This window comes from Drosophila eugracilis, unplaced genomic scaffold (assembly GCF_018153835.1).
Source record: "Drosophila eugracilis isolate 14026-0451.02 unplaced genomic scaffold, ASM1815383v1 contig_408, whole genome shotgun sequence".
NCBI classification, from domain to species: Eukaryota; Metazoa; Arthropoda; class Insecta; order Diptera; family Drosophilidae; genus Drosophila; species Drosophila eugracilis.
The window spans coordinates 1,498,790-1,522,432 of record NW_024573270.1 but is presented as its reverse complement, the minus strand read 5'-3'; the positions used below and the strand labels follow the sequence as shown (position 1 = coordinate 1,522,432).

The 23,643-nt window shown below is 37.7% G+C and overlaps 4 protein-coding genes across 6 annotated transcripts; 1 reads left to right on the top strand and 3 right to left on the bottom strand.

Moving 5' to 3' along the window:
* Positions 1-2,110: 2,110 nt before the first annotated feature.
* Positions 2,111-6,772, bottom strand: LOC108103885 (putative inorganic phosphate cotransporter). The gene is made up of 2 exons (XM_017209616.1): positions 5,161-6,772; positions 2,111-4,038 (listed from the first exon to the last, which is right to left on the bottom strand). Exons 1-2 carry the CDS (start codon positions 5,360-5,362, stop codon positions 2,528-2,530), a joined length of 1,713 nt encoding a protein of 570 aa, XP_017065105.1. The 5' UTR covers positions 5,363-6,772; the 3' UTR covers positions 2,111-2,527.
* Positions 6,773-6,879: 107 nt separating this feature from the next.
* LOC108103887 lies at positions 6,880-8,365 on the bottom strand. Its single transcript, XM_017209618.1, has 2 exons — positions 8,146-8,365; positions 6,880-7,880 (listed from the first exon to the last, which is right to left on the bottom strand). The coding sequence occupies exons 1-2, from the start codon at positions 8,251-8,253 to the stop codon at positions 7,209-7,211; spliced, it is 780 nt and encodes a 259-aa protein (XP_017065107.1). The 5' UTR covers positions 8,254-8,365; the 3' UTR covers positions 6,880-7,208.
* A 452-nt stretch (positions 8,366-8,817) lies between these two features.
* On the top strand, positions 8,818-15,221 carry LOC108103889 (type-1 angiotensin II receptor-associated protein). The gene is made up of 4 exons (XM_017209619.2): positions 8,818-9,393; positions 10,452-10,598; positions 14,250-14,319; positions 14,409-15,221. Exons 1-4 carry the CDS (start codon positions 9,346-9,348, stop codon positions 14,621-14,623), a joined length of 480 nt encoding a protein of 159 aa, XP_017065108.1. The 5' UTR covers positions 8,818-9,345; the 3' UTR covers positions 14,624-15,221.
* An 82-nt stretch (positions 15,222-15,303) lies between these two features.
* Positions 15,304-23,298, bottom strand: LOC108103886. Of its 3 annotated transcripts, XM_017209617.2 has the most exons (7): positions 23,088-23,289; positions 17,479-17,626; positions 17,071-17,412; positions 16,412-16,528; positions 15,748-16,028; positions 15,528-15,687; positions 15,304-15,471 (listed from the first exon to the last, which is right to left on the bottom strand). In XM_017209617.2, exons 3-7 carry the CDS (start codon positions 17,277-17,279, stop codon positions 15,309-15,311), a joined length of 930 nt encoding a protein of 309 aa, XP_017065106.1. In that variant the 5' UTR covers positions 17,280-17,412; positions 17,479-17,626; positions 23,088-23,289; the 3' UTR covers positions 15,304-15,308. The 3 variants fall into 3 exon arrangements, with proteins under 3 accessions (XP_017065106.1, XP_041674829.1, XP_041674828.1); XM_041818895.1 differs by lacking the exon at positions 17,479-17,626 and having other exon boundaries at positions 17,071-17,384; positions 23,082-23,298; XM_041818894.1 differs by having other exon boundaries at positions 17,071-17,626.
* Between the last annotated feature and the right edge of the window lie 345 nt (positions 23,299-23,643).

Sequence of the window (23,643 nt, the reverse complement as noted above, 5' to 3'; positions counted from 1 at the left end):
TTCATTGATCAATGTTAAGGTCTCATATCATGAAAACTAGGGATAATCACTTTTTAGGTAGTTCAATACATAATTCATTGGCTTTATTTGTGTTTTTTTGAAGTTTTGTTTAATAAAGCTCTTTTTTTCGTGTACAGGTTCCCCTGTGAAACTTTACGATTTGGGTCATGTCTTTGATTGTTTAGCGATTTCTATCGAAAACATCTTAATTAATAAATAATTTATGATCCAATTCATTTGTCAATAAAACCTTGAAAATTGCAAATATGTGGATGAAGTCTAAAGATATGTTAAGGTATAAATCTATCTTTCTGAATGATTTATTTTTTAGCTGGAAGATCTCTTACATTTTACCTATATTTTTCACTGAAGCTATTATTTTGTATTTATTTAAAATAAAATTTTTTAAAATAGTGTGCTTTTTGGTTTTCCATTCTTAAAAGATTTCAGTAGCTTCGAATGATTTCTTGTGATGCACTAACTCGGCAATCTGTTTTGACACTTTAAAAATCATTCGACCAAATATTTAGTTGCACAAATTTTCACATTTTTTGGATCACTTGGGGGGCATTGTTGCTAGTTTTGTGTTTTTTTTTTGTTATGTTATTTTTTTAATGCCATTGTTGATGCTCTTTGCGGTTACTGTTGATGTTAATTGTTTGTTGCTGTTTGCGCTTGCGTCACGCCTGACATTTTGACCATGAACGCATTTCTTGGCAAGGAAAAACCGAAACGCACGGAAGATCGCACGGATGAAATTGAACCGAATGTTGCTCGTAACATTTAAACTTTTATTTTCCATGCCGCCGTGTCTTTCCCCATCTGCCGTTTTATTTCTTTTTTTTTATAATTACTTCATTTGCAATCTCTCGTGTGGCAATAGAAGAAACTACCGTTAATTAAAAACGCAAACGCACGGCCAAATGAGCGCAGGTGAGTGTACACTAGAAGAAAATTTAGTTCATATAGATAAATATCTGAAATATATAACAATTTCTTCATGATATATCCAATTCATCATCTGTTACCAAAAGAACTGATTTATGGGCACTTAAATTTATATTAATAGCAACATTTCTCCCTGTGTAGAGAAGAGAGAGGTTCGCTGTTGTAACAGCGGCGCCAAAATATTTTCACTTGACTTTTGCGGTTGTGTTTTATGGCCCTGCGAAGTTCACCGGGGAACTCAGATCGTAGATACCAACGGAGAAGGGGATAGTGGCTAAAAAAAGGGGGGCAGGGGCGAGGCGAAATGGGGCTGTTGGATGGTTATGTAATGAGGAGAAAATTGACAATAAGACAAAGCGCAAAATACAAACAAAACCTCGTGAGAGACTGCGACACAAAAACTGCAATGTCACTTACCCATTATTAATGCCCCTATATTTGGGGGGATATTTGAGGTAAGGGGGCGTGGCAACCTCATCACAGAGACGCCTCAGACAGATTTACGGACAGACCGGGAGGGTCCAAAACTGTGCCACGGTAATCACCACGAAACCGAAACTGAAATCATAACCGAAAACTGAAAAGCGTGCGGAGGCTGCAATGAATCGTCGGATGCATGTAGTTTATATGCACCTCTAAAACCTTACATAAATCTCACAAAAAAGTGTCAAAATTACAACCAAATTAGTCTTTGTACTTTGAAATAAAATGTTTTAACTTTTTTTATTCATATTATCTTAACTAAGTTGTGAACTATATTCATAAATTGGAAAATTGGGTAATCGAAAGTATAAAGTAAAATAAATATTTTGAAGTTTCTCATTCTGGAAAGGATTTAATATAGCAGAAAATAAAGAAGATCTATTTTGAACTTCGTTTCATAAACAAATTACCCATAAAGTACACAATATTGTTCAGATTATGATAACATGGCCCGCCTAAAAAATTCTTTAAAAGAAATAAGCAAATGACTAAAAGCCTAAAATGGATAAGAAAGTGTTGCCTACTTTTTAGCTTTGTCTAACTAAATAAGTTACTTTGCAAAAGACATTAAGCTATTTCTTATATAAAAACTTACACAATAGTTTCCGATGAAGAAATTAGTCCTCTTAGTCTTCAGATCCACATCAAATCTCTTAATGCAAGGATAATAAACTCCAAGTTATTTTTCGATATGTTTGTGCTGTTTATTTCGACAGATCTATGTGTGCCTTCGAGCGTGTATATCTTAGATATATAAATATATATAGTTGGTATCGGTATACTGGTATACAAAAAAGACGCCTAGCAAAACAAAAGTCCATATAAAAGGACGATACACGTACATATATAATACACTAAAACAGTTAACATCCTTTTCGATTTCCCATTTCTCGATTTGGTAGCACTAGTTTCGTTATCTTTTTTGGAAGCCACGTCTTATACTGCAATCGGGAAGCTTCGAGTCCATATATATATATATATATATATATATATATATATAAATATGTGTGTATGTAGGATATATATCTGTGTATATATATCGGAATTATCACAAATGCTTATAATCTAGCTAAAATAGCGAATAGTTTTGCTTGCTTCAAGCGCGCAGGGATCGTGAGATGCTTGTGGGTGGTGCCTTCGACCAGCTTTGCTCCTCGGCGCTGGCAAAGATCAGGTAGATGAAGTTTCCGGCTATATTCAAGCCCGCTGCCAGCCAAAAGACCAGATGCCACTGGGTTAGGGTCTCGCGATGATTGATAATCAACCCGATGACATAGGGCGCCAGGAATCCACAGATATTGGCTGCCGAATTGGTAATCCCATACATGGTGCCCGCATATCTGGGACTCAGGGCTATGTGATTCATCTGATTGCCAGCGTAGACGGCTCCACCAAATGAGCCAACACCGGCTAGCATAAAGGTGACCCATACCCAATCACAGCCAACGTAAATGATCCCAATCAATCCCAGCGACGGCACCACCGAGGCCACCGTGTTCCATAGTTTATAGGAGTTCAACAGAGATATGTATCGCTTGGCCAGCATCCAATCTGCCAAGGCAGAGCACGCAATGCCCACAAACCAGGAAGTTAGATAAGGTACAGCATTCAGCAAGGCATTCGATTGGATGTCAAAGTGCAGGATGTTGCTCATGTAGGTGGGCAACTCCGTGAGCTGCGTGTAGAAGGCCCAACCCTGGCCGCATTGCGTCAACAAGATGGCCCATAGAGGCACGGATGTGAGCAACGATGACCACGGAATTGGATCATCCGTCCGCCCCCTCAGATTCACTTCATCCTGGTCCTGTCCCTCATCTTCCTCTGGCTCTATTAATTCCTGGTTTATCAACAGCTGAGCCTGCAGACTTCTTTCGATGTACTCTCGTTCAGAATTCGAGATCCTCGGATGATCACTGGGCTTGTCGTACACCAGATACATCCAGGCGATAAACCACAAGATGCCCAGCAGTCCAAAGATATAGAAAGCTGATGGCCAACCGCCCAGAAAGTCCAGGGAGCAAAGCCACCCAGCCAGTGGCATGGATATGACAGTTCCTATATTAGAGCCCGCATAGACGATTGCAGCGAACTTATTCCTCTCCAGCGGCGGGATCCAATGGGCCAGCATAGCGTGCATGGCCGGATAGGTGACTCCTTCACCCATTCCTTCTAGGATGCGGACCAGGACTAGCAGCGGTAGATCCCAGTGGGCAGCCAGCGGTGTAATAAGAGTGAATATAGCCGTGATAAGCACTCCATAGCCATAGATCTTTTTGCCGCCATACAACTCAGCCATTCGTCCACCGGGCACTTGGGTTAGCACATAGCCGTAGAAGAAGCTTCCTAGGACCAATCCCTGCGTGGCTTCGTCCCACACAAACTCGCCTTCCTTCTGGGGATTAGGATCACTGCCATTGTGATTGGGTTCCGGCAGTGGACAGGTGTCCGTATCAATCACTGATGAGTTGCTGTGCGGAATGGCCGTTTGGTTGACCATGGCCACAATGGCCACCGATAGATTCACCCTCATTGCATAGACCACGGCGAATCCCAGGAAGCCCATAAATCCGAAAATGTGACGCGTCTTCGGGCCACATCCATGGTGCTCTGCGGGTAGAAGAATGTAAAAGTTGGATTAGGAGGCGTATCACTTCCGGTTTGAAACTTTTTCCAGTTCTTGATAAGAAATAATTTTATATAAAGAAAAATTCCGTTGATATTGATAAAATAATATCAGATACACATAATTCAACCAATGTTTTTAAGAAATCTGGTCCCTTATATATATAGTTTCCCTAAATAATAATATTTCAGTTATATAAAACACGAGTAGATTTGGATATGAAACCTTCAAAAATATTGTTTGCCATCCGCTCCATTCGGAATATGGATATATACTAGTATAGAAATAAAATTGTTCAAAGATTAGTAAACCAAAACAAGACGTCGTAGCGCCCTACGAATAAATTACACATCGGCATAAAAATTGCATATCAGAAACGTGTGAAATATTATAAACTGGATAATACTGAATATTTATATATACATATATATATATATATATATATCAAAGCTTGTCAGAACAGTGAGATATACAGAGCAATATTAGTCATTAATGAGAATTTTAATTTCTAAAATCGTTTTTAAATGACATATTAAAATATACATAAAACTACAGCTACTGAAAGATAAGATCGTAGTATTAGGATTGTAGGGTTGTATAAAATTATACTATAAAAATATATAAAAAGTTAGCTTGTTCTTATTTATAAATATCATCATGCATTATAATTTAAAACTGATAAACTAAACTGGAAATATACACAGCTTGATTGACTCTTAATTAAAAACATTTATAGAAAAGATTAAAAAGAAAGTATAGCTTAACATATATTGAGGTATCTTTACATAGTATTGCTGCGAAATCATAAAGATCTAAAGGGGATACCCCAATCTGTATCTTAATCATATCTTACTTTTTACAAATAAACCTCAATATACATACATATAAGACAAGCATAATAAAACAAATTAAATCATAAATTATATAAGTATAACCGATTATGAAAAAACTATGTATGTATATACAAAATTGAAAGAAAAAAAAAATTGGACAAACTATTTGAAAGTATCATTTACCACTGTTACATTATAAGGTTCTGAAGTAGTCAACCCGTATCTGTAATATCTTATTAATATCTTCAATTTGTGTATCTTTTATTTACTTACCCTCTGCTGCGCCGCTGGAGCGGATTAGCGGTCGTTCGCCGGAGCAAAACGCCTCCCGTTCGTCATCTGCCTCGTCATCGGAGCGTTCTACTGAAGCGGATGAATTGGAAGAGGACGACGGTCGTCGAAAACGGGATGCGGCCGTATCCTCGTAGTAGCATGTAGCGTCCCTCGAGTCATCCGTCCACTTGTGTGGTGGCATCGTGACGTTTCTAATTGGATTCGTTGTTTCTTATTGGATATGTTGGAGCGTTTGGCAGCGTTCTTTGAGTGTTTGGAGCTGCAGCTGGCAGTACATTTTCTCTGCCGCTCTAACAGCTGTAGTAATAGTTGTAGCACCAACGGCTGCGGGGCCAGCTAGCCAGCGAACGAAAAAGAGAGAGACAGCGGGAACGGGAGCGCGAGCGGACACCTCACCACGCCAGCGGGAATCAGCGCAGACTGATGGACTTCCAACTGGCAACGGGCAGCGGACGGAGCAACAACAAACCTAAACAAAAGGCAAAAGGCAGCAAACGTTGCTTCTAACCCACAAGCGAAACTACAGGGGCGCAGTATTTCAAATTGGTAGAAGGGTTCTTAATAACAGTAAATGGTTAATTATTACATTACGTAACCCTTTCGTATTACGTTTAAGATTTCTATCAGAATATAACAGTTTTAATTTTTTTTAAATAAAATATTTTAAAGAATACTTAAATGATCCCTATTTGCTTGCGCCCCTGGAGTTGGAGTCACCACAGCTGGCTCTCTCTAATGTTTCTGCTCTTCGGCGCTCTCGCTCTCCCTCGTGTGAAAGTGGAGCAATGAATGGTAGGTAAACTACGTCACAGAAGGGGATGCAAGAACGCAAGAGAGTGAGGGAGAAAGGTCCAAAGGAATAAAGGGGGAAGTGCGACAGAGAGGCAGCTACAGAAACGGGCGGTGTGCAAAAGAGATGGGGAGTAAAGAGAGAGCTCCAGTACAATCTTTTTGTTGTAAACTACCTTAAGTACAATAACTTTGTTTAGTTACAGTTATTTCACTTGCCACACACACATTCGAGTAAACGCCCACACAATCAACAGCGATATTGCGTATTTACTTGCACTGAATTATTTGTAAAGAAATTAAAACAAAAACACAACATTCCAGATAATCGAAATCAAAACAGTGAACTTGTACTTAAAACTCGCCTGCACTTACAAAAGGTTATCAACAAAAAGAACAACAACATTAAGAGAAAGGCAAAACATTTGCCAAATCACACATACTAAAACAAGTCCAGTCAATACAATAGCAACAATTAAATATCACACCTAAGTTCCAGTAAAACAAAAGAAATAAGTAAGAAAAATTCACATACACCTGGGAGTTTTCAACTTTTTTCATGGGCTTACAACATTGCAGATAAGATAGAGGGTTAAATTGATCGATTGCTTCATTATGAAATATGTGAAAGGTATATAAAAAGTTATGCTATTATCAAATAAATAAGTAGATAAATAGATTATTTTTTAAATACTTGAAATCATTTAAAAGTTGTCTTATTATTTTGACCCAAAGTGTAGGATTTGCCCTTTTACTGCTTAAATTTCAACTGCTTTGAAGGTGGTTACGTCAAGCAGGACACAAGGACTCGCAAGAATCTCTATACATTTGCGCATGTCCCTGGAAAATAGCCTGTTGCATCCAAAAAGCATAGACCTACCCCAATTCCCCCAGTTCCAGAACGATAGGTTTAGGGATTTTAGTGGACAATTATTGGGAGAGTATAAAAACAGTTCTGGCTTAAGACTTCTCTAAAGTTCAATTGGAATTATATTTAAGATACCATATGGTTCTATCATAATATATTTAAAATAACAAAGACACTTGTAATAAGGAAACATAACTGTTTGACATTTTTAAAGTTTCCACCATGCTACCATGCATATAATTCCAATTGAACTGTGTGAAAAGCCTTTAGCTACATATAAAATGCTTATGGGAGGTATTTTAAAGTATTGCTGAAAGAGCACCTGGTTATGTTCCGTTCCTGATAACCGAATTCCAGACGATCTCCATTATTAATTGGCGAATATGGTGCCCACTGGGAACACGATGATTCTCCGTTTGCCGCTGACCACAAGGGATTCGTAGTGGTAGTTCTTTTCCAGGAGGACATCATTGCGATTAGCACTAAAGGAATCCTTAATTGGACTTAAATCCGGGTTGAAGCAATTGATAGCAACAACATCAGATGGCAGTCGTGCTATCAGCTCGTAAGCGCAGGACAGTTTCTCATTCCATAGGCTAACCTGGCCATAAGGCAAGGGATCCCTTTTGACCAAATCTCCGGCTTCCTTGGCAGTGCGGAAAGTATGAAGCGTCACTACTCCTGTGGCTCCGGTTCCCAGGTAGCTGTGCACGCAATCGTAGACCAAAAGGGGGGATTCTCCAGCCTTTAGGTTTTCTCCTCTGACCACCTTAGCCTTCAGCTGATCGATCTTGGCCAGCGTGTTGATGTAACTTGGATTCTTGGACACTTCCTGGGGCAGCGTACGAAGATCCTGAGCCACCAGACCAACAAACTGATCGGCAACGCTTTCCTGAAGCAACAAAGTGGCCACAGATCCCGCGGCAAACGGATTCTGCAGGGATTGAAGTAACTGCTGGCGTGCTGAATGCAGATCTCCGTCTTCAAAAACGATCATCAGCTGGGGAGAACGCCACTTGGGGTCACTGGGGATCGCTTCCACCTTGGGGATAAAAAGTATGCTATTAGGATTGATGGATTTCACATATTTATGAAGGAATTTAATTTGGTACCAGTTCACCCTAGTGTACTACTATTAAAGATGCTACTATGAGTCGAAAGCCTCAGAGGTGACACCTTCAGTTTAAACATATAGATTAGTAGTTCCCCCTAAGGAGCTATAACAATTATCCGATATAGATAAATAGAGGTTCATCGTGTCTAGATCTGATCAAGGTTATGTCTGGAACCCGGGAACTGGAACTGACCTTGGTTTCCACCTCCTTAGATGACGCCTGCAGCTGGTTTACCATGTCGCTGGTGATCCTGGTAACCTGGTTGTTGGACTGCTGGGATTTGTTGGAATTACTGGCCATGCTATGCTCCCGGATTCCTTAGATCGAAAAGTTAGAACCAATACCAAATGGAATCGCCCGATCAGCTGCGTTATCAGCGGCTCACACACACATACACACTCAGGGAAGATCGCTGATAATTTGAAATACCATCATTTGGTATTTATTAATTGGTATTTTATCTTAATCTTTGTGCGTTTTGCAGCACTTTTTAAATTGTTAAATCAAAACTTTACAAAAATTTAATGTATAGCTAATTAAGAAGAAATTAAAGATAATCAGAAGTGTAAATTATTTGTTTTAAATTGTTTTTGGCAATGGTTAAATACAATTCAGCATTGTTTTATGTTATTGGGCTTCAAATCTTTGAGTATTCCATCTTTTAGAAATAAACGGCTTGTAAATTCTTTGTAAAATGTTGTAAAAACATCTTAAGCTTTTTAAAAATATGAAAATCTTAACGAAAATGACTGTCCAAAAACAAAAACACAACAATTTACTTCGGTATTTTGATAACGCATCGCAAAGGTCCCACTAAAACCCGCGCTGGAATATTTTAACGGTACCCCAACGGTCACACTGATTACAACATCCGAATTTTGATTTAAATTGCAATCGGTCGTGTTGCTGCGCTGTTGGCACTGAAACGAATCCAAAAAAAGACAAGCTATTTTTTTAATTTTTAAATATTGATAGCTGTTACTGTGCCACAAAGTTTTTGTCCAGTATTGTTAACGCCCCCGCGCAGAAAACAGAGATTGCAAAATAATCAAAAAAAAAAAGATAAAAAAGAGGGAAGACCAACAAGTGCTCTTACACACACACACACATACACACACGGCGAAACAATTGCGAATGCGCTTTTTGCACCAATTGAAAGTGAATTGCAAGTGAAAATAGACTAAAAGTGGAACAATTCCGAGCAAATTGTTGCACACGAAAATAACAAAACAGCTGTGCGCCGTTATTTTTTTGTTGTTGTTTGTTTGTTTGTTTTTGTTGCCTGTCCCCGGTGCGTGGGAGAGCTAAAGGTGTAAAGGAGACAGAGATAGCGGTAACCGCTGCATCTGCAATATTTACTGATAGTAAGAGCGAGCGAGAAAGAAGGACATCATGACCGACCTCAACGAGTTAATGGGATCCCCATTTGTGCGTGTGAAGGTAAGCAAGCAGTGTATTTCGTTGCGGGAGACAAAATTGCTGTTGTAGTTGTCATTGCACTCCAGCATCCAGTAAGCAGTGCTTTATGCACCGCCCCCCACAAAGCAGAATGCATTTATGTACAGCTGCGGCCGTTGAAATAGCAGCTATGGGCGGCTATGGAAAACTTCTTGCTTTTAATCGAAAAATAAACAAACAAAACAGATAAAATACTCACAAAAATAAACATAAAGAATTGATTACAAAAAATTTGACAGTTCTGAAGGAAATAATGCAAGTGGGCGGATATAAAAAGTACTTACTACTTTTGGGAAATAATAAGCAAATAAATAAAGATAAGACTAAACGAATCCGGTTCTTGAATGCTTATTTATGCATTGTATTTTTGGCTTTCAAAATAGATAAACAATTGTAGAGATCCGGTGGCGTGACAAAATACTTAATTCTTTTAGATAAATATGTATATGTATATAGCTGCGGTTGAAATAATAGCATATAGAAAATTGTGCATTTTGGATAAAAAATTACGAAATATAATAGAGCTATTTTGGCCTTCCTTTTTTTATATTATAGAAATGTAAATTAACCCTATAACACAGAAGTCGTTATATGCACAGCTGAATGAATATAAAATTGAATGGAAAATACTTCAGAAAGAAAAACAAAGTTAAAATAGAAGTGCACAGCTGTGGCTAAAAAAATAACAGAGGGTTATATAGTAGGACTTCTTGTTAATTCCACATAAAAAAGAAGAAAAATATATAAATGCTAATGTGACGACCACAACTGTTGGTACTCTCACTTGTTGGGCCTCCTTGGGTTAATGGCCAGTCACTCGGGAGGCGGTGATTAGCACCCCAAGTAGTTAACCGCAAATGACAACCGATACGAATACGATATGGACTGCAATCGGGGACTTCGCCACCGGATTCGTGGGGCTTCACTTGGCACTAAACCGCTTATGATTATGCTTATGTGTTAACCAGATAACGATATATATATTTTTTTTCCATATTTTTCCTTCTTTTCACTATAAGTTTTACTTTACTATCTTACAGCTTGTTGCCTTTGTGCACTTCTTCTTCATCTCGAATGCCATGCTAGGAAGTTGGGGCCACGGGGCGTATGAGTTCTACAACTTCCTATTCATTATAGCCATGTTTTGGACGATACACAGCAAGGATTCCATCGAAGCGGTACAAACGGTAAGTTCGATCAATTGATCCAGGTTTTGATTTCCACAATTGAGTGCGCTCTTCAATTAAATCATTTAATTGGCTTGTTATACACTGCCAGCAGAGGGTATTATGACTATGAGATGATGATTGTTTTTGATATTAGTTTATTTTTAGATATTTATTAGTTTAATTCTATGAAAACATTGATTATATGATCTTATATGTTAAATTTGAAACAGATTCTTTCGTCTTTGTAGATGTAATCGAAATACTCGATCAGTCTTTTTCATTATCACTGATTATTATCGATAAAAAATCAGTTTAAATAGAAGTTTTTTTCTTTTCTTAAGGTACTTAAACCCAATTCAATTAATCACAATCACCATAAAGTTTGCAGGGCCATTGCTTTTGTATTTTCGACTTTTGATATATAAAAGACAGCTCTTTATGCACAGCCTATTGTGAGTCATTTACTTTTTTATTTTTTGATGGGTCTGTTGTGTAGATAAGGGCGCCTATAAAGTACAGAGAGTGTTTATATGTGTGACTATTGTGTTCGTCCAATTAATTCGAAAATATTCGCCTAGCACTTCCCCTTGGTTTTTGCGCTTAGGCTTTAATCAAAAGCCCGACGACGACTCACACTGATATCACCTCGAAAAATTTGCTAAATCGGCTAAACCGGTTCCTCAAAAAGAAACGCCAATCGTCAATTAGCATACACATGAAAAATATAAATAACAAATGTTCTCACTAAAATAGTTTGACGACTAACAGGTGCCGCAGAGAGCGAATCAAGATTAAAACAATGAATGCACTGATTGATTGGGATCTTGATGATGCAGTCGCTATACGTTATTGTGATTAATCATGACAAATAGTATAGGAATTAATCTGATTTTGTATTGAAAGTAAAATAGTGTAAATAGCTACAATAGCAGCCAAGAAATGAGTAACTTTTGCTTAAAGACTTTACTGTTTTATTATTATTTTGGATTTACCAGCAGTATACCATTTAAAAGTGAATAGTAGTAGATAGTAGTAGTATCTCTTACTAAACTTATATTTTTTTATATAAAAACAACAAAGCTAGGACTAAACTAGAACACACAGATTTGCCATATAAACTTAGATCTTAGAAAGAAAAACTTCTGGCCACGATAAGATAACACATTTGGGTTATCCAACTAACAAAGTCTTTGTCGTTTTCATAATCTAATTTACAAGAGAGGATTTTGGTATTTAAATATAGAACTTACTAGAATAAAAGCTATATCTTTTTGTTAGGGAAAATTCTGGTTCTGCTTTCGGCTAATGCCAAAAGTTGCGGCACAGTTATGGCCAATCAATTTGCTCGCTTATGGGTTAACTGAGCTATAACAGGTTCCCCCACACCTCCGGCTTCCCCTCCCTGATCTTTAATCTCTAATGTTCTGCTACACTCCCCCGCCGAATGGCTTTAACCCGTCAAGTGGCATGGCCAAAATAATAAAAACAAAACGGAACCAAATCCGAATCTGAACGCGTGGAGGTATGCTAATGAAAGTGGATTCTACTCGAATTTACACAGGAAAAAATAAAAAGTGGGGATATTAATTAGTATTTCTAATAGTTAAAATATTAAGATTTAGGAATTTAAACATAGGAAAGATAGAAGTTTGTAATTAATTTAGTTTTTTTATAAAATATATAAACTTACTTCTTTTTCCCTCTGTAGAAATAAATGAATATAAATATTTTCACCCAGAAGTCCTGGTTTTTCGATGGGATTGCGTGCTATGTTTGAGGGGCATTCGTGTATTAATAGATGAGTTAGCTGTAAGTAAAGACGGTAAATGTCTCAACTTTGACCTTAGGCCGACCGAATAGTGACCAACATCGCCAACGAAAAGCCAACACTTCAGCCAAACCAACCACTGCCCATCTACCTTTCTGTTTCTTGTTATTGTGCCACCAACCTGCAAGGACCTTCTACACGCGATTGCCATTTCGGGTCACAGGCCCCTGGGCTTCTGCCATATATGTATAAATCGGGCGGGCATTACGATTACGATATACCCATTTTAACGAGAATTCAAGCGAAACAACAAGGATTCCCTGGGAAAGCGTGGTGCTTGTTGTTTTTTGTTTGCTTCCTCGAAAGCCATTAGCAACGCCACTTAATCAACTCAACTCAACTCGATGTCAAATCCTTTGAAAGCCAGAAGGCATTACATTTCTTTGCTCCCGCGCTCTGGCCAAACAGCGAAAGAAATAAAAAATCAATGAACATAATTTATTTAATTTCAAATATGTAAATTGTTGTTTGCAACAACTTGAAGAGTTCCCCAAAGAATTCTGTTCGGAGCAAAGTGGGGCAAGGATTTTGTCTGGGAAGGTCTTGCGGTTTGGCTATTTGAATTTCAACATATGTTGTCCATTTCAGTTAGCCAACGTATTATTACAAGAAAAGGACACGTGTATAATGAGCAATGAATATGGGAAAACTTAGGGTTCTTTTTAAGAGTTTTAGATAGGTATAGTCAGTCTTTAAGCTGTGCGTTTTATTTGGTCAAAGTTAGGACTAAAAAACCGCTTTGAAATATTGCAATTGCTGTTTCCATAACTAAGCCAAAAAAGGTCGAAATATGGAATGCAATACCTCGTTGTGTTTGTATTTTAATTCTTATAATTTCTGCATTCACAGTTAAAAAAGTAAAAAATTCAATTTTTTACAAAAAATGATCATGGTACACCTTATCAAAAAAGCAATATCTGTTTTCTCCATATTTGCCCCCCAAAGCGACAGTATTTTTCTCATTACTCGGCCAATAATGGTCCAAATATGGAATGTAATACCTCGTTGAGCTTGTTTTCTTTTTCTTATCAAAACTGCATTCACAGTTTGAAATGTAAAATTTGGGCCAGTTATCGAAAATTTGGATGATGTACCCCTTATCGAAAATGCGATTTTTGGTTCTTTCGCATTCTTCAGTGTTTTGCTCATAACTTGGACAATAATGGTCCAAATATGGAATGTAATACCTCGTTGAGCTTGTTTTCTTATTCTTATCAAAACTGCATTCACAGTTTGGAATATAAAATTTGAGCCATTTTTCAAAAATTTTGATGATGTACCCCTTATCAAAAATGCGATTTTTGGGTTCTCCGAAGCATTTTGCTCATAACTTGGCCAATAATGGTCCAAATATGGAATGCATTACCTCGGTAAGCTTCTTTTTTAATTCTTAACAGATCTGCATTCAAACCTAGAAAAATATTTTTTTGCCATATTTTTTTTAATTTATATTGCGACATACTCCTTATAAAAAATTAAAAATTTGGGCAAAATTTTATTTTTTGAAAGTTAGCATAGAAGCTATGAGGAAAGTTAGTTTAAGTCGTTAGAAAAACAGTTACCCTTTAAGTTGTGGGTTTTATTTTCATTAAGTTATTTCTACTTTTATCAAGGTACTAAATTGTATTCAAAAAACCATCTGCCTAAAAGTGTGCTACAAAATAGAGGGTAATCTTTCACAGCTTAAACTTAACTTTTAAGTTGATTAAGAAATCTTATAGTATGTACAAATTCAAGCTAAATTAACAACTTACCAGAATTTAAAAAAATCCTTAATCCTATATCCTTTATCACACCATTTCCCCCATATTCATGTTGTATCATTTCGTATCTCTTTGCAGGCGCTCGTCATCAACGCTTCTAGCATTTTCTTTGATATAGTCAGCATTGCTCTTCATTATGGTATCATGAGTAAGTCATCAGCCAGCCCTATCAATACCATTGATATTTACATAAAATATTTCGTATTCTATATATTTAATTTGTTTTCCTTCTTTTAGATGGCTGGGCCATTGCCTTTAGCATCATTAATCTGATCCTGCGACCTGTGAGCGTGGCCCTGCTCTATAGGGAGTTCAATACAAGGGGTGGAACCCTGCAGACTGGATCGGTCTTCCCAACTAGCCAGCAGCGCAGCTATCAGGACATCGATCGGCCAACACAGCCCACACCGACCAATTCGCAGCCTGGTCCCAATGTGGCCAGCATCTTCTAGGCTCTCCAAGACCCTTCCAAGTACCTAGACACACCACCACCAACACCATCACATCGTTAACACTAAGGAGACAGCGAAGGATCGCTGAGCATCCTCGAAACGGAACAGCAAAGACAACCAATTTATATAGAAAGACTCCACTAGTCAGTGTCGCTGCCTGCTAAAAATGAAGAAAAACAAAAGAAAATTCCCCGTGAAAGCGATTCAAAATAATATGTGTTGTAGTTTTTTTTTTTTTATCAAAGGAGCGTTGTTTTGTTAGTGCAATATATTGTGAGAGAGAGACAACGATTAAGGTTAAGCATTGTGTAGTTAAAAAATATGGAAACGGAATTTCAAAATGAGAAGAAAACTGTGTGCGTGTTTTCCTTGTCCCATATAAACATTTTTTTTTACGTTGTTAACGAATCAAGACGGCTAATCAAATAAATGATACATATATATATATATTTATATTCGTATTTGTATAACAAAGATTACAATTCTACTTTATACTTATCCTAGATAACGTTAACGCTATTTGTAAACTGTAAACTGTAAAACCCAACAGAATATTCGAAAAATAAAAAGCGGGCGTCATCGTTTGTAAAACAATAAATAGAGCAACTGTCTCTTTCCTACCTCCTCCTCCTCCTCCTCCTCCTCCTCCTGTACATTGAATGATAAACCCCCCTGATTAACCCCCCTAGAAACCCTCCTTGGCCGACCGGAACTTGTACTTGTTGCTACGCCCGTCCAGACAGGGAACCTGCACCAGATTAAAGTAGATGGAGCCCATCAGCTGGGAGGCCGAGGTGTTGGTCATCTTCAGGCAGGAGAACAGCATATCATCGCAGATGCAGTGGGATCTGTGGAGAGATTTTATCTATTAGATAACCCATACTTAAGAGATTTCCCAACTCACTTTGTGTACAAAGAATCATTCATCAGTTCGTATTTGTGCTGATAGGCTCGGATCTTGATAGGGCACAGATCATGTTGGCGACAGCATCGATCCATGGCCATTTCGCTGCCAAGATCGCTGTACGTCTCTGCGATATCGCCAGTGCCACACCATTTTGTGCCTGTTGAAAGAAAACAATATAAGATCATTATATTCCATGGATAGTTAAGCCAAACTTCACCTGGAATAATCCCACTCAGCAGGGAGAAGGGACTGCGTGGAAAGATATTGGTGGCCAGCTTGAGGGCTACCCCATCATTGGTGCCATCTGTGGAATCATCTCCTCCACTGCCATTGCTACGTTCACCACCCTCCAGCTTGGACTTGTAACGAGAGGCGTAGGTCAGCTTATCCACATGCTCGCACTGATCCATCAGCTTAAGCATCTCATCAAATTTGATTTCCAATGGGCGATTATAGTGCGAGAGTCCCTCCAGCAGCATCTTGCCCTCCTTGTCATTGCTGGGGATTAAGGAAAAAGAGGTTATTAATAAGCCTTTCCATGTGATTCTCATATTTCTTAGCTAAGATCAAGGCAGTTTCCCTAAATAAAATAAAAATATTTTCTTTTACTATTTGTAAAAGTACTAAGCTTGTGATATCACATTCGGCATATTAGATTATTTAATTTTCATAAACGTGATAAATCGTTAGCCTAATCAAAAATTCAAGGCATATCCAGTGGACTTTCTGATCAGCTGTCCACGTAAATCACTCAAAATGATACTTCCGGTAAACCTTGATTTCTGCTAAACAGGGAAGTGTATGAAATTTTGCACAGAAATTTGAAATAGTTTAAATTTGGATTTAGGGTTATCTAAAAGCCTAAACTTTCTTGTACTTACTAGATTTCGATCAGTTCACAGCCGAGTAGCAGCTTCTGGGGTCCCAGCTCCGTTACGGCTATGGTCAGATCGTGATAGTATATCATAATGAGGGAGTCGTTGCTCACCCGCTTGCCGCTGCCGGAAAAGAGAGTACACAGAAAGAAAAAGATAATGAATATAAAATTATGAAGATTTTAGGAAATTTCTAAAGGAATCCTAATTACAAGCTAAAAAAAATTCGAAAAAAAGAAAACATAACTAGACTGACAATATTAAAATCCCATATAAAGCTAAGTTTTTCTTTCTGTGCAGGTAGATTGCAAAGAGTTTTGAGTGAGAGCTCAAGCACCGTGCTGGGTTTATGGGCACATGGCCAGGCGTCCGACCGTGCGGATACGTGACGTCCATGGCAATGGACCCGACGGGCGAGTGAAACCCTCTAGACGTTCGTTGGTTGACTGCTAATCACAGTCCGGATGGAATGGCTAGCCACTCGGTTGCACGTCTTCAAAAGGCGCACGCTGTGTTGGTCAGTAGTCTTTCTCTATCTCTGTACTAACGACCTTCTAAGCGATTATCATAATTATCAGCTAAGGAGGGTAAGTATCTTAGGATATTCTTTAGCGATCTATGATAACAGTTTCTTTTATATATATTTTAGATTAATCCCAACTCACCTGTACGTCTTCATCTGCCGAACGCTGCGCTGTTCGATGATCTGTTGGGTAAACGACTGGAACGAGGGAAATCCCTGGAGTCCTTGTGGCAAACTGAAGGGTAACGTTGGCTTGGCCACCGCCTCCGAGGTCAAATAGCCCAAGAGACCGCAGAAGAGCAGCGAGGCGAGCAGCTGGAGGCGCCGTCGCAGCCAGAGATTGTAGGGCATCTTGCCGTTGGTGGTTTCTTCGAATCTGAAGGAGCTGCCACTAAGGCATCGCCTGCTGGACTGAGCCGCTACCCAAAAACACCGACAACGACGTGTCCAGGCAAACTGTTTCCAGTGCGAAAGAGATGGACTCCTGTGTTTTTATTCTTTAATTAATCAGCTGGAGAAGTTCGCGCTGGTCGCTATTAGTTCGTACTACCTTCGACTGTTTGCCTAAGGATAGGGTTTAAGGGTCAAGGGTCTGTTGTCTGGGGCTGCGTGTCAAAAGTTGGAGGCGTCGCCAAACGCTTTTCAATTATTCAAACGCTCATTCACCATACACACAGAAGTCCAGAAGTCTTTATGTGCTTAGAGAATAGAGAAAAAAAAGTATTTAGCAGATTAATTTATGAACTATTATGTTGGAAATATGTGCTTACACCAGAAGAAAGCTCAAATAATTCAGATATATTTCAAATTTAAAGTTACGAGAGTAAAGTGAAAGTGAAATTGTTGTTGAGTTTGCAATTGTTTTGGGTTTGAATAATGCGCTTCTCATACTTATTAGCTGGGGGGAGTAATGAACTTGCCAAGCTAAAAAAGAAAAGGTTATTCAGCCTAAAACTATAAAAATCATTTCATCACATAGGAAATCGACTGCAATTTGCTGACAAAACAAGTTTTGTATAAATTTCTTCATGTGCAAATTGAAAAGAGCAAAGGGGCCCGTCCGCCGGTTGGTCAACTTCCCAGCAATAGCCAGCGGTACTACCATAGCAGGTGCCAAAAACCGCGACTCAGGTGACCTCGTTCCCAGCCCTGGGAATAACAACAAATAGAGAGGATCCGGCAAAAACAATGACTACTGACTACACGCGTTTCTCTACTCCAATCTGACAGATACATATATATATATAAATGTTATATATATCATATATTGCATCAGGCTGAACCTTAGCCAAGAATCGGTCACGCCCAGCCATTAGCTGGCAACCAACAGGGCGTATACGTGCAACACACATTACGTATACGCAACGCTGACAACCAGACAATGGTCTATCATTGTGGCAATACAGTACAGGCCGGGGCGTATTGACAAATATGTTGCCAATTACTAAGCTAGTGGCCAGGTGGGCATGGGAATACAGATTGCAACTAATCGGTTTCCCATTCAAATCTGACTTGCATATATATATAGTGTATGATCATTGAATTAAAGTCGCTTTTTATAGTTACTAAATCCAAAAACAATTTGACTTTGCTGATGAGTTGATAAGGCTTGAATTTAGGATAATCACTCAATGCCAAGCTATTAGTTTGGATTTGGTTTGGGAATGAGTTGAATATAAATAAAGTTTTTACTATTTTTGGAAGGAAATTTGAGTTCAGACTTCAGTTTCCTATATAGAACTTGTTAGAAACCTTTAAGAGAGATATTTTCCTGCCCTCTTAATACCTTGATCTATTGCCAACCTTTTGCAATCTCAACGCCAAACTGACATCATTGCCAGACATCTAAGGTCATGGGTTAGTTGTCCCTTGACCTTAGCGTGGCCTGGCCTCTTGGCCACTTTAATACAACGAACTAGCAGTAAGCAAACCCCCATCCCCTTGTAAAAACCTTTTTTGCCAATGGCCTGAACACACGCACTAGCAACCTGCTAATAAAGCTGCCAAAATGTCCCCTAAAGCAACACCTTTTCCCTGTCCTCAGCCACTCATTCATTTATTATTATTATTATTATTGTTTTTTATTTTCTCTGCCTCTTTTTTCCTGTCATCGCATAAACATATTTCTTTTTGTTGTTTTGAAATCACGAAAGTTTACGCAAGTTTTTTGGTCAAGAAAGGTAGTAGATGAAGAAGGGGGGACAGCCGAGGTGGCCCTGTAGGTGAGCAAAGTGAAAGTGATTCCATTGGAACAGCAACTTGGCCCCATGATTTCGTGCCATTTCAATGGCCAACTATGCATATGGCCAATAAATGAGATGACGATGCCAGTGGTGTGTGTGGCAATGGACCTTGCGTGAAACTACTTATGACTCCACCCACTACACTCAACCACGCCTCTCTGGCCCCTTTGGGATTATAAGAAAAAGAGGCTAAAAATACACAGAAAATAATTGCATAACTATCTTTCTTTTTTTTTTGGGGAATGAAGAAGGTATTATTAAAGAAGATTTAAGTGCTATGAAAATGAGAGTTTATTTTACTTTTTTTAAGTTCAATTTTTAATACTTTTTTTAATTTCTTTTTCAGACAAAATCTAAGCTTTTCCTTAGTTTTTTTCAGGTGTACTGATACAAAAAATCACCAGGTTATGTATGTCAAGTGGAGCAGTTGACGACTGATCACCGGTTAGTTCAATGCTAAACGAAAATGCAAATAGCCAAGTCCAAAAAAAGAGAGAAACAAACACGGTCGAAACGAATCTGCAGCGGAAAATCAGAGGTCCAGCCATAGACCAATATGGTCAAAATGGTAATTGTGAAATTACGAGTTCCGGAATAACCTGAATGCTACCTTAATTTTCGAATCAAATTGCTGGCTAGAATATTACTTGCCCATTCAGGCCAAAAGTTTCCATTAAATGTGCTTTAATTTTCGGGCTTAGGTAATTTAATTTTAATTACTTTTAACATCAATTAAAAGCTGACTTAAACCTCTGCTTAACTCAGATTTTAAATGGTTTTTTAAGCAATTAAAAATTGTAGAACAAATTATCAAAGAACTTTAAGAACTAAAAGCCTTGCAAGAAAATATTTAAACTAATAAATAATAAATAAAAAAATCAATGTTAGCTTTTATTTAAATCAGGAAGTAAGCAGAGCAGATGAAACACATTTCCTGATGTGCTAATTATACTATTTTATGATTTTAAGCTCTAGTTCTATTTCAATAAAGTTGTTTTTAGTCACTGGACTTAAAGTCCATAAGGTCCATGAATCATTCTACTTCTAAACGGGTTAGGATAGGTTTTTAGCACATTTTCAACTTGGCTCTAAGCTCTGGGTCAAAACAAATGCTTTTTGTTATCTAAAATTTTTTTTTTTTTATCCATTTGTTAAGACAGCAAAGCTCAGATTAATAGCATTCGAAAAAGTAAGCTACAGTTGGAGAAAACAAATTTAAAGAACTTTCTAAGCAGAAAATATTGGAAATATAATTTAAGTAAATAAATAAAATATTTACAAAATTATTTTTGTATTAAAAACTTAAGTTTTATAATCTTGTTACCAACTAATAATGTTAAAGTACATTTTTATATAATAAATAATACTTTTCTAGCTTTATAAAGCCGTATCAACCTATTAAAAAGTGTCGCCTCATTCGCCATTGGAAACCCAGTTTTATGGCGGAAGTGGAGGAAAAAAAGAAATCAAATCGAAGTGAAATAATAAATGGGATGAAATTGCTCTCGAAATTTCTAACAGTTTTCATCGCTGATAGCCACTAAATGGGACCCGAGATGCTGCCAACGATAATGATGGTAACAATGTTGGTAACAAAAATAGCAGCAACAACAACGAAAATAAAGATGATCATCATAATGAAAGCTCTGGGTTTCGCTTTAATTTCTTCTATGTTTCTTATACTTTTTCCTCAGCCTCAGTTTAAGATGAATCTCTGAATGGGTCTCTAAAGATCATCTTTAATGCAGCTTCTTAAGTGCCTCACGACTTGGACTTCCGCCGTAGCTTCACCAACTAAAAACAAGCTAAACGAAACTTGGCCAACTTGAACTTGGCTGGTGGTATACGAGATTTTTTCGCCAACACTTTTTTTTTAAATGCCGGCGAGAGTTCGCTGGTCGAGTTCAAAAGTGCAAAAAACAACAAAAAAAATTAGTAAAAAGAGAAATACAAATGCGGCATCAGCTGCTCGAGGGCCTTGGCATAGGTCAGTGAAGCGTAGTATGGCCTAAACCCGAGACCGCCCTGACAGCTTTTCTTTTAGTTTTTAAATACCCTAAAAAGGGGGGTCTACAGCTTGTTAAAAATTTTGGAAATTTATATGGTTTTTATAAAAGTAAATCAAAATAATTTTAAAATACTGAAAAATATCTAAAAATTATAATTAAAGTTTCATAATCTCTCAAAGAAAGTTTACAAAAATATTTATTTAATATAAATAAGTTCCCAAGCATTATAAACCCTTAAAAAATTATCAAAAAAAACTTTAAAAAATATAGAAAAAAATTCTAGAGTATGCCAAACATCGTTTTTGCTTTTCCAACTTCGCTAACATTTATTTTTCTTGTTTTCCCGCCGCTGAGGGAGTGCAGTAAAAGTGGCCATGGCTGCAGATGAGCCACAATACGGCAAACGAACAACAACAACAACAACAACAAAACACAGAAAAAAATACAAGCATAAGACCAGCGGCTAAATACAGAAAATAAAAAGAAGCAACAGGTTTCCAGCTGGTGTTTTGGATCTTCGGATCTGCCTTAACTTTCACATTGGGCACCTAATTGTGGGCTTTAATCTCGGTTAATTTGCTCCAGTTTTGATCTGGGCCTGTGCCGTGCCACCGAAACCAGGCACTGCGAGATGCGAATGAGAAGTGTGCACATGGTTGGTCATGGCTTCCGAATTGGAACTCCTATGGATTATGCAACTTTGGGGTAAGGGGATGGAGGATGTTGTACGAACATCCAACGATCCAAGTCGCACTTCACATCTGCCCGCTAATCCGTCCGGCGATTGTCATTATGAGCATTCTCTAGCCATTCCCATTCCCATTCCTATTTATGCCACACAAAATCCATTGTGTTCATGGCCAGAAATCAGTCATATTGTTTACGATCTACATGTATATACTATATAGCTATGGCTATTATTTATAAACCAGGCGTATACGTAACAAAGTTTATGATCCGTATCATGGTCAAGCCACTAAAATCTGATTTTATGCTGAGGGTTTTGAGATAAAAAAGTACTTTTTTATAATGATTTCGTTTACAAAATTGTATAGCCCTGTCTGCAAAACCTATGACCTTTGAAAACGAAGCGAGTTTATTAATTATATGGGCTATGGTTTAATATCTTTAACTAGCTATGTTCGGTTGACTAAGAAATTAATCTGACATTGAAATGAAATAAGAACTTTTGTTTAGATTAACTTATATATTTCATTCAGTTACAAAGCAATTTAAAAACATTTTAAAATCCAGCAAAGTAATCAAAAAAGTAACTCTTTTGTTCTTAAAATTCTGCTCAGCAAACGCAGTAAAAGTAAATTAAAATTCATCAACTGTACAGTTTAGCCTATTTTAGGGTTCTTTAACGTATCTCCTTTTCTTACAGTGCAAAACTCTTTAACTTCTCGATCAAGTTCGGCCATAAAAGGCAACAACGGCAACAACAACTCTGGGAATTTGCCACAGATTTGCAGATATCCACTGAGTCTGCACTTTTGAACTTGCGCGCCATTTTTATGGCCAACATTAACCACAAATGCAACATCAGCATCAAGAGCTAAAGATCGTGTCTTCACCACTAAAAAATCCTTTGATATTTTTACCAAGATTAATAGCTGTTTAAGTTTTAAAAATATAAAATAGATGAAGTCAAGGGCTACTATGGAAAGCCAAAAAAAAAGAACAAAAAAACATAAAGAAAGCCCTTATGTACAACGCAAACTATTATACCTAAAAAAGCAATTCTAAAACCACATTTTATATACAAAATTTATATATTTTAAAAACCACAACTTAAGGCACAACCAGCACATTTCCAAAACTAAGCACTCAGAACTGTTTTTAGTTTTCAGTTTTAATTCGTATTAATTTCTTGTCTTGGTCAGTTTCACTTTTTGCACACTCACAGCGAAAAAAAAAACGAAAATCAATTGAAGGCCTATATATTTTCCACCGATTCGGATGAGGCGCATGCGCAACCGCAGTGGCAATATAGCGATATATAAGTAAGTATATATATTTAATCTGAACAACCGGCGCAGCAATGGCAATGCAAACCGCTCGCTGCCGCGCAAAGTCAGCAACTAACTGATCGATCGGGCCCAAAACCAAAACCAAAGCCAAAACCAAAAGCCAAGAGAGCCGAGAAACTACAGACAACAACAAAAACTGAACAAAAAAAAAAAAGAAAATAAACGACAACTTTGAGCGTCGGCGGCAACGAGACAGCCGCGAAAATGTGTCAAAAGCAAAAGCTGAGCACAGAACGCAGGTGGAAAAGTAAAAGGCACCTGCTAGTACCCTAGGAAATAAATAAATTAATGAGAAAAATGTAAAAAGAACAGTCACAAAAATAGATTATATAACTATTTAAGTTTTAACAACGAATGCTTTACCATTTATCTTTAAAAGCCACTTAATAAACGGGGAGAAACTATTTGATTTAACAATTTCTTAACTTTA